The 11,198-nt window shown below is 36.4% G+C and overlaps 1 protein-coding gene across 2 annotated transcripts in view; it reads right to left on the reverse strand.

The window, feature by feature from the left end:
• The window catches only part of MUC19 (mucin 19, oligomeric), a 76,458-nt gene extending 65,266 nt beyond the window's left edge, over nucleotides 1-11,192 (reverse strand). For both annotated transcript variants that reach the window (XM_023738870.1, XM_023738869.1), the window contains exon 1: nucleotides 4,190-11,192. In XM_023738870.1, coding sequence (XP_023594638.1) covers nucleotides 4,190-4,233 — 44 coding nt within the window. In that variant the 5' untranslated portion in view covers nucleotides 4,234-11,192. The remainder of the gene's footprint in view (nucleotides 1-4,189) is intronic.
• Nucleotides 11,193-11,198: the final 6 nt, after the last annotated feature.

An 11,198-nucleotide genomic window follows, 5' to 3' on the forward strand; every position in this document is an offset into this window, starting at 1 on the left:
TCCTGAAGCTTCTTATGTTGACTTCTTTCCTTACGTTGTTGCTAGGTGCCCTCAAGTCATTTTCAACTCACAGTGAGCCCACGTGACAAAGGAGAACTCCTGCATAGGGCTTTCTTGGCTGTCATCTATATGGAAGCAGATCGACAGGTCTTTCCCCCAGACAGTTATTGGATGGGTTCAAACTGCCAGCCTTTCAGTTAACAGCCAGATGCTTAACCATTTGCTCCACACTTTCTTTCCTTATAGGCTTTGTTTATTTGCACTATATACTGCTTATTGCCTTTAAAAGATATTCGTTATTATTTGAAGGATAGGATAAATGTGTATTCCTTCAGAGAAGATATGGGTTTGTTCTTCCAGGTACCTAGACACTACCAACGGGCAGGACTACTCCAAGTGATAAATTTCTTGTTGCTTTTTGGAAACACCTGTGATGTAAATTTGATCTATAAATATATTGAAACTCCAGAGTCACCATGTCTTATAGATGCTTTTATCACCACCTTGCTATGCTCAGAACCAAAACAATTTTACTTGGTGGTGTTGTTTACTTGCCATCAGTTGGGCTGCAACTCATAGCAACCTTACGTACAACAGTACAAAACATGGCCTGGTCCTGCATCATCCTCACAATTGTTGGTATGTTTGAGCCCATTATTGCAGCCACTGTGTCAGTCCATCTCACTGACATCTCCCTCTTTTTTTTGCTGACCTTCTAGTTTACCAAACACGATGTCCTTCTCCAGCAATAGGTCTCTCCTGATGACCAGTGTAATGTAAGCAAGACTTGGCGTGAAAGACAGTAAAAGAGTGGGAGGAGTAGGGTCTGGTTTGCCCTTATTTTGAGAGTATCGTTCCTTTGGCCCAGCTTTATTCCAGAGTGACTCTTTATTTAGCCTTCTTACATTAGATAGGTTCTTGGTTATGTCTTCTGTCCCATATGCCATAAGTCCTCAAAACCTTATCTCAGTTTCACCAGCATCAACGAATGCCCTCGGGAAAAATGGCTTCAGTAATCTGCCTTCTCTCTGGATTCCAGCTATCGATTTAGACCTGGTAATTGCTTTGTATCATGTCATCTCTACATAGTTTTTAAGGAGAAGCTTCTTTTGGGTGATATCCAGTATTTTTTTGTTTAAAAGAAAGATTGGTTTTAATGGCCTAAACGATCATGTTTCCAAAAAAGGAAATGTTAAAATATTTTCTAATTTCTAATGTCATTTCTTCTTTGACTAGTTGGTTATTTAGACTTTATATTTCTTATTTCCCTAAGACAGAGGGAGTTTTAGTTATCTAATATACATGCTGTGCAATGCCCCCCAGAAGAACGAAGGACTCATTTTCCCAGCTTCTGGGATTGTCAGCTGCTGACTCTTATCTTACAGCCCTCTCCTGTATATGCCTCTGCTGAAGAATGTTGCTATGATCAAGGTCACTCTGCGTTTTCCAGGTATCCCACATCCAGTGACTGGACTATGCAAGGTATAAAGACCCAGCTACCTTGGGATAACCTGGAACAACTCTGAAGGACCATCTCAACTTCAAAGTTCTCTCTGAGGTTAGCTGAGGCCTTTTGTTATGTCTGCAGCACAGCCAAACTTTTCTCTCTGCCCTTTCCTGCTTCCGCCACTTGCCTCTGTGGTGTGGATCCCAAAGGCACTCTCTAATACACTTTCTCCACACTCATTTCTATCCCAGAATTTATTATGTAGGGAGCCCAACCTGCAACATTATCTTTTTGCAAATGATTTTTACTTAATTGCATCCTTCTCAGAGACTGTACTCTGTATGATTTTAGCCCTTTAAAATCAACAGAAACATGCTTTATGGGCCATTTTATTGCCAATTTTTATAATATTCCTTGTGTTGTTGAAAATAACATATATGCTAAAGTTATTGGTTGTAGTTTTTTTTTAAGTCTATCACATCAAAGTTGCTAATTGTGCTGTTTGTATCTCTGTCCTCACTGATTTGTTTTTGCTCTGTTTGCTCTATCAATTACTGAGAAAGATATGTTAAAATCTCTCACTCTGATTGTAGATGTGTCTAATTATTCCTTGTAGTTTTGCTAATATGTGTCATATATATCTGAGGATATGTAATTATATAAATTTAAATGCATATTGTGCCTATAAATTTAAAACTGTTATATCTTCATGGTGAATTAAACATTTTGTCATTGTGATGGGATTCTTGCTATTTCTGGTAATAACGTTTGCCTTAAAGTCTATTTTGTCTGAGATTAATATACCTACTCTAGCTTTATTTTGATTATTATCCGTATAGTATATTTTTTCTATTCTTCTGTCTTAAAGATGTATGTATTCTTACAGGTTAAATGTGTCTCATAGATAGGGAACAGTTGTTGTGGATTTTTTTTTATCAAGTCTGAAAATCTTGTCTTAAATGGATCATTCAGTTTATTTGCATTTAATGTAATCACTAATATATTTAGTTTTATATTTATCTCATATTTTTTATTTGTCTCATTTGTTCCATGCTTCTATTTTTCTCATGTCTTGCCTTCTTTTGGATTGAAAATGCTTTCTCATTTCTTTAGTTTTCCCTCTACTAGAATGCTATGGAGTGAATTGTGTCCCCCAGAAATATCTGTCAACTTGGCTAGGCCATGATTCCCAGTATTGTGTGGTTGTTCTCCATTTTGTGATCTGATGTAATTATCCTAAACCCTTTCATGTTAATGAGGCAGGATTAGAGGCAGTTATGTTACTGAGGCAGGACACAATCTACAGGATTAGGTTGTATCTTGAGTCAATCTCTTTTAAGATATAAAAGAGGAGAGAGAGGGAAGGACCTCATTACCACCACGAAGAAAAGCCAGGAGTGGAGCGCATCCTTTGGACCTGGGGTCCTTGCTCTGAAAAGTTCCTAGACACAGGGGAAGATTGATGACAAGGACCTTCCCCCACTGTTGACACAGACAGAAAGCATTCCCCTGGAGCTGGTGCCCTGGATTCGAACTTCTACCCTCCTAAACTGTGAGAGAATAAACTTCTGTTTGTTAAAGCCATCCACTTATGGTGTTTCCGATATAGTAGAACTAGAAAACTAAGACATAGATTGGAAATTATACACTCTTATATCTATTCTATTAGTGGTTACCCTAAAAATTACAATACATATATATAATATTTATCAAAATCTAAATACTTTTGCGCTCTTCCTGTCTAATTGAAGGACTTTAGAATAATTTTCCTTTAATTCATAGCTTGAGTGATTTTTTTTTTTAAATAACACAGATGATTTGAATTTGAGCTGCAATTCTGGGAGGAATGGCTGATGGTTAAAACTTCCCAGGGCCTTGCTGTCCCCAGTGAGTACCGGGTGGGGCTGTTGTACTTCTGGTTGTCACTTACACTGAGATGTATCTCTTGGTATCCCAGACTAATGGGAATCCCCGTGTTAGACTCTTGGCCTTGGGATTTGCTAGGATTTGTCTTTTGTCCTGCAGTCTTTTCAAGGCCAAAGAAACTGTAGCTTAAGTTCACTAGGTTCATCAATTGTTCACAGGGGAAAAAGCAGCTTTGATGTTTCTGCTCACATCCTCATGTTCCCACCCTTACTTTGATTTTGGCCTGATAATTCGATACCATCTTATCCAATCTTTGATGCTTTTAGAAGATTGTTTTAATGTTTTTCTTTTCATTTATCTAAGCTTTTTAGTTTTCAGCAGATGAACTTCTCCAAATAATTGTCATATTAATGGAAGTGAACCATAAGCCAATTTGTTTTTATATTATTTTTATTAACACAAAGTCCATTTCTCCCAGTTCCTACTAAGTAAATGCTAAACAAAATTTTAAAGCATTAATAACTGGGATACCCAGCTACTAGTTTTGCAAATCCCTAACACCTAAGATATATAATCCAGAGATCTTAGTCTGTCACTCAAGTAACTCAAAGAGCTGCTTCCCGATTAGTATTCCAATCTCTTTTCACATTATTCTCTTTACTTGTACTTACATATTTTAACCTACTTTTTTCCATTAATATGGCCTGGTGAAACTAGAATATTCTTAAATCCTCACACATTTGGGATAGCTATTTTATCACCATTATACAGAAGTCAAATTTACTTCATAGTTTAAAATGCATTCAAAGCTGCAGCCAATTAAGTGAGGAAACCATACCTCAAACCAAAGTCTACAAAGATCAAGTCTGCACTTACTTTCCAGTATCATGAAGCCTCATCCAGGAACATTTACACAGCATAGATGGAGCCTGGTGACTACTCTACTCAGAAAACCACCTAGTCCACAGTGTATTGGTGAGAAAGCCTAGAAAACATTCAGGGAAAGGTGAAGTTATGTATGGTATCTATGGACAAAGGAGAAATAACGGATAAGTTAGGTCAGGCAAAAAAAATTTGGTATTTATCGAATATTAAAGTATGAAGGAAATCTAACCTACATGATGGTGTAGTTAACAAAATAAACACTCAGAAATAAGTATTAGGAAAGCGCACTGTAAATTATAGAGTGGATATAAATATTGGTATCACCAATAGTCACAACGTTTGTACTCGTCCAGAAAGTCCTCTCCCGAACCTTGAGCCCATATTAGCCCCTTTCAAAGTGAAGATAAAGTTCAAATTTTTACAAGCAAGTTAACATTTTTATCTTCCAGCAAAAAATTAATTAATGCATACACTCCTTCTATGAGTAAAAAATTTACATAGAAAACTATTGCCCATGTATGGTGACCAGGCAGGTCCAAAGATAATGTTGTTGATATTAGCTGCCATGGATTTGAACTTGACTCCTGTCCCCCATGCAATGGAACCAAATACTGCCCAGTCCTGCTGCCCAGTCCTGCACCCTCCCCATAATGCATTGTGGGGCAGACCATTGTGATCCATAGGGTTTTCACTGGCTGATTTTCAGAAGTACATCTTCAGGCCTTACTTTCTAGTCCATCTTAGTCTGGAAGCTCCACTGAAACCTCTTCAGCATCATAGAAACACACCGGCCTACACTGACAGGTGGTGGCTGAGCATGAAGTGCATTGGTTAGGAATTGAACCTGGGTGTCCTGCATGGAAAGCAGGAATTCTACCACTGAACCACCACTGCCCCATGGTATTGCCCCAAAAGATATTATATGAAGCTAAACATTACACTGATAGAATTTGCCAGTCTGTCTCTGGCTAGAACATGAGCTGGATGCAAGGAAGGGCTGTGACTTTTTTAATCTTCATATCTTCTGTATCTTGAATAATGCTTACATAATCCATGCCAATAAAAGTTGATTAAATAAAAATATAAATGCATTAAACTGAGATATAAGAGAAATACATGGCAAAATTAAAATCACATAGAACACCATGAGTATGCTGAAGATTTACTTGGAGACATCTTTGTATGCCTTCCTTTTTCAAAGTCACTTTTCCATGTGAATCAGAATGAATATTGTATTGGGATAAGATTAAAAGCTGAATGTGTGATTTTTAAAAGCATCATTACACACTTGTATTTGTCCTTTAATGTAAGAGTGTAAGATAGCCAAGTTATGTTTGAATATTAATGATGTTCGCATACAAATGCTTTCAAATGCCCTCTTCCGAACAAAATTTAGCCAAATCACTACATATGCTTGTAGATTTATTCAGTGTTTGTTTTTAATTTCATAAAGAAATGAACATAGCCAGTATTGAGGTATTAATTACAGTCCGTGACAACCTGAGGGATGTTTTACAATGATTATGTTTTATCTCATCGTTAAGTACAATCCAAACTGTGCAAATAATCAACAGAATATTGGCTCCACCTACTTGCTTCAAACTTCAGAACTCACCACCTTCATATCGCCAACAAATGTGAAGTACCTAAAAGGTTTTTCAGGCATGGGGATAAGGAGGAACTGGGGAGAATGTGTTCCTCACAACAATTATATGTTACTATTTTTAAAACATTTTTACATATGAAGACACAGATGCAAGGAGAGATCAAGTAACATGGCCAACACACACCACTAAGAGATGGCGGCAAGTCCATTTGCCCAGCGCTCATGCTCCTAACCTCTACAATTTCTTTGATTCTGAGGCACAAAATGAAAACAAATAAACAAAAACTTGAGTTCTTCTGCCTGTATAGAATTAGAAGTGAGATTTATCCATAGGTTTATGATAGGCAGGCCTCCAACTAGTGATTAAAGATTTAGGTTGAATGTTTCTTCACATTTTCCACAATCACAACTGTGCTATAAAAATCTCCTTCTGTCAATGCTTCACATTATGTCAATTTTCTTTCTTACTATTTACACTACCTTGAAAGCATAACAGTGATTTGAAAGAACAATTAAATAATTTATAGGCCAATTTATATCATGGCATTTATAAAATAAGTCAACAACAATAAAACGATTTTCTTTAATGTAAAGTCAATAACCGTAAAGGAAATGGGAAAAACTAAAATGTCAGTAGTCCATGGAAGAGGGACAACCTGCTTTCTCTGTAATTGACACATACTAAGTATCTTATAGAACAGAAAAGTCTATAAAATAATTGAGAGTATTTAGTGGAAATGTGATTGAGTTGACTTAAAAGCTTAACATAATAGTTCACTTAGGGTATTAGCGCATATTGCTACCATTTGTATTTACCTTTGAAATAAGTATATACCGACAAAGCATTCTATTGCATGTAGCTAAAACTTATGTTTGTCTTTGAAATAGAATACTTCTCACTAAACACACAGTTTATTGAGAGCCAAAGATACTCCCAGCTTTACTCAGGCAAACTAGACACATAAAACTGCAATGATCTCATTTATTTTATAATTTCCTACTGCAAGAAAAAAGGGCTGTCCAACAATTATCAGAAATTCATAGACGGTCTTGAATTCCAAAGTTAATTTGCCATATAATTATGTGCCACAGGCATTGTGCTAGGAAGTAGCATAGCTCAGACATAGAGGATATGAGACAGATTAATAGCAAAAAAAAAAAACAAATTGTGGATGGGGCCAGGCAGCAGAAGGTACGAAGAGATTGATTGTAATGTGATCTTCAACTTCAGTGTTTTTGTCATTCCCCACTTCCAAACTCAAAAAGAAAAAAAAAAAAGAAATAGCCAGAGCAATCTTGTGCCCCACCCCACCCCCTGCTCCCTCCTCCTCCATCTGCTGCACAGAACACTACCCAGGTCACAACAGAGAACGTGCTATCAGGAAAACAGTAGCTGCAGGCAACTCATGGAAGTAGAGAAAATCATGTTATCAATTGCACTGATCTTCATATTAGTAAATTAGACATGGCTGTAGTTAATACCACTGATAGAGATGCACTTAATGTGCATATTTCAGTAATTGCAGATGTAAAAACTATTAAATTATTGCACCAACCATTTTAGTTTTGATACAAGAAAATCTCCTTGCTGTTACAGGCTGACTTGGAATTTAGACCAATATAGGAGCCTAGGTGGCCCAAGCGGTTTGTGATCAGCTGCTAACTGGAAAGTTGGTTACCCTGCGGCTCCGCGGAAGAAAAAGCCTGGTGATCTGCTTCTGTAAAGATTGCAGCCAAGAAAAACCCATGGAGCAATTCTACTCTGTAATATATAGGGTCACCATAAGTCGGGGGCCGACTCAACCGCAGCTAACAACAGTAGGGTACAGAAATAGACTAGAAAGTGGCAATGGAACCAGAAAAGAAACAATAATATAGACATGAAGGCAGAGATCATTTTTCTATCCATACCTGGCCATGGATTTTACTAAAAGAATAAAAATATAATGAAAATCCATCTTAGTATTTGTTTTAGGTTTTAAATTAATTATTTGGCAAATTAGATCAAAAGTCTTAGCACCTGTGGATTTATGATAAATAGTTGCAGGTGCAGCTTCCAAACATTCATGACATATAGCAATGTGCAATTTTTTAGAGAAATAAAATTTTAGTAAAGCTAATGTCCAGTATAAAATTCACTATGAGATGGTGCTTGGGATGTGAGTTATCTGTGAGTTAATTGTATAATTTCATATGCATTATCTTATTTTATCCTCATCCCTCTAGATGGTGAGTTACTATTCTTTCCATTTTACAGATGAGGAAACAGGTTCTCTGGGCAACATGCTCCAAGTCACTGAGCTAGTTAGTAAATACTGAATCTGGAATCTAGACCAAGGACTTTCCAATTCTAAATGTATGCTCTTTCTGACTGCTTTTCTTTGTAAACTTTTTTTTTTCACTTTGTTTTTTAAACAACTTCTGAAGGTAATTAAGAAAAAGGGGAAAAAATGATAATTACAGCATTGGACGGATAAATGCACAGCCTCCAAAAGTGACTCCATTAAATTATGTTTCATTGAATGTACAAGATTTTAGATTTCTTTTTAGACATACTTTCTTTATTCTGGTTGTAGTCTTTCATCAAAGAAACTAGTACACCACACATCACATTTTTATTGCCCCCTCCTCAAGACAGATTAATAAATTTGTAGTCTTTCAAAAAGACTGTTCAAAACTCAGTCAGAACTGTGTTCTTATTGATTTGTCTCTAGCAAAGATTTTCTGATTCGACTTTGTGACAAGGATGCATGTATCTGGCGACTGGCAGTAGAAATCCATCTAAGAAATCCATCAGAGAGCACTCTTTTGCCTACAAGCATTTTCTATCTGTGGTTGTCTAATTACTCTGACATATAACTCATCTGCATAGATTATGCATAACAGGAAATCAAAACAATGTCAAAGTGAGAGAAACAGCTTGCAAAATATTGGGCCACCGGTCCCTCATTGTAGTAAATTACATTTCCACCATACACCCTTTTTATCTTTATCATGACAGCAAATGTTTTAGGTTACTTTTGGCTTTGTGCATATGTAATAAGATGGGGAAAATCTTATCACATACATATGCTCTGTGTGTATGTGTATGTTTGTGTGTGTGTGTGTGTGTGTGTGTGTGTGTGTGTGTGTGAGGAAAATCGCATCACACTAAGTCAGCGATTCCTTTTATAATTTCAATATATAAGATAAATTTGGTGTTTGAAACATTTCTCCTCATTTCATCCTGACAAACATCCGCTCTCCAAAAAGTTTATTAGCTTTATAGTCTCTCATCTCATAGTAAAATATTATATTAATACATAAATGTACATTTCTGTTACACCTTCAGTGACTTATGTGTCCTCTGTATACCCTAGGTGTGGGAAGTTATCACAAAATTTTGTATTTGATAGGATGCTTTTACAATAAGTTCCTGTTCCCCGGACATTGCATATGAAGCCTTATACCTGGAATGCTTATCCCACCCTGGGGATTGTTAAAATTGTCTTGAAAGACTCAGCTTAAATATTAGCTTTTTATGAGTCTCTCCCATATCCCCCACTATCTGGCCAGGTGGATATATTCTCTACTTTCCAATAATACTTCTAATAGTGCATTCATCACACTGGGTTGTATTTTCATAAATAAATGGTGATAGTAGCAACACCCTCCTGGTCGTATTCAGATGGATAAAGATGGTGAAACCCAGGTAAGATGCATATAAGACACTCCATAAAGCCCAGTTTTCCACGTGGGATAGTGGACTGTCATGGAGGCCAAGCAGCAGCCTCCATGACCTAGATGCTGATATCCCTTCTCTCTATTATTTATCCTAGGCAGACACTCCCTCAAGCAGAGAGATTTAACAGGCTGAGCCTGGAAACAAAGGGGAGAGAGCAGCAGTGCGGAGAGAACCACATCTCTTGTCTACTCACAGTGCTCTCGGACTACAGGCCTTGGGTTCATGTCTCCCAGCCTCCCACTTGAAAGACCTAGTGCTAGGACACTCCAAATGCCTTGATGAAATAGAAATAAATTTAAACAGCCATTTCTAAATTGTTATTGAAAACAATAAAATCTCTGCTGGGAACTGGCCAGAATAGAGAATGAGGATTTTGATTTCTCCTGAGTTAGTCTAGTTTAAGATTTTATTGTTTTGCTGATAAGTCTCTTTTATGAAAGGCAATCAGGTTGCCAGGTTAGGTATTAAACTATCTAAAGCGATGAATTATATAAACAAGCAAAGCCCCAAGGGTTGTAGACTTTATCACTCCTAGGTATGTGAATATTTGAATGTTCACTTTTAATTTAGAAAAGTTCAACACCTTTTTTGCTGTTTCTGCCGCTTTCATCGATACATTTCACTGTTTTTCCTTGATGGAAAGTAAGCTGCATTTTAGTTAAAAGAGTTCACACATGATCAACAGCAGGCTTGCCAGAATCAGACTAAGAGAAGATAAAATGCTTATGCTTTGATAACGATTAGCAGTTTATTTTAGAGTTCTAATCACGAAAACTGAGAATAATTGTTTGTTTTCTAATTTCTGAATAAATCAATTATTCTAGAAGTTTTATTTTTTGTTCCAGTACTCAAGAGTGAAAAATTCTACTTATATAAATTTTTTATGAGAACTTGAAAATAGGAGATCTCATGCCCATCAGGTTTTATCCTGGGAACCTGGTAACTATTAGTATTATAAAAAGTTAAATCTAAATATCCAATAAATCCTCAAGAGAAAACTTTACTTGCTGCTTCTTATACTTGGATGTCCAATACACCGACCGATAGTTTCATTTTAGGTAGATTAAAGACCAAAATGTGAAAGGTAACACACTCTCACAAATTTTTAAAATTCATAAACATGCTTTAAAAATATTTATTATTCCATTATAAATACAATGTCCATTTACATAATTTTCCATAATTGTCTTCAGTAAAAAAATCACATATAAATATCAGTAATAATGAGAGATATATCTCAGAAACAAACAGCTCCCTCATTTCTGACGCTTTTTCAACTACATAACAAACTAAATAAAGTGCAGGTCCCTTTGAAACGTGGAGAGTCTTCCAAGGGTAAGAATTTGACTACACTTAATGTAAAGAAATCAAAAGTCTTCATATAATAAAATGCCAGTCAGTTCTGAGAATACTGAATGAACTGTTTGTCCTACCACAGGGAATTGTTTGAAATGATGAATAATAACTGGGGCCAATGGACTTCTTACCAGAAATGTTTATCCTTAAACAGAAATGATACTCGAAAAGTTGCATAGGTGATTGACCTTTGTACTCTTACAGTGGAAGATATTTTAAAAATTTAGCAATAATTTAGAAGATTGGGTCAGCAGGTATTTTACCCATTCATGGCTAAAGCTCCTTTCTTCTGCAGACAACTGAAGAGTGTTACA

Source organism: Trichechus manatus, unplaced genomic scaffold (assembly GCF_000243295.1).
Source record: "Trichechus manatus latirostris isolate Lorelei unplaced genomic scaffold, TriManLat1.0 scaffold00123, whole genome shotgun sequence".
Taxonomy (NCBI): domain Eukaryota; kingdom Metazoa; phylum Chordata; class Mammalia; order Sirenia; family Trichechidae; genus Trichechus; species Trichechus manatus.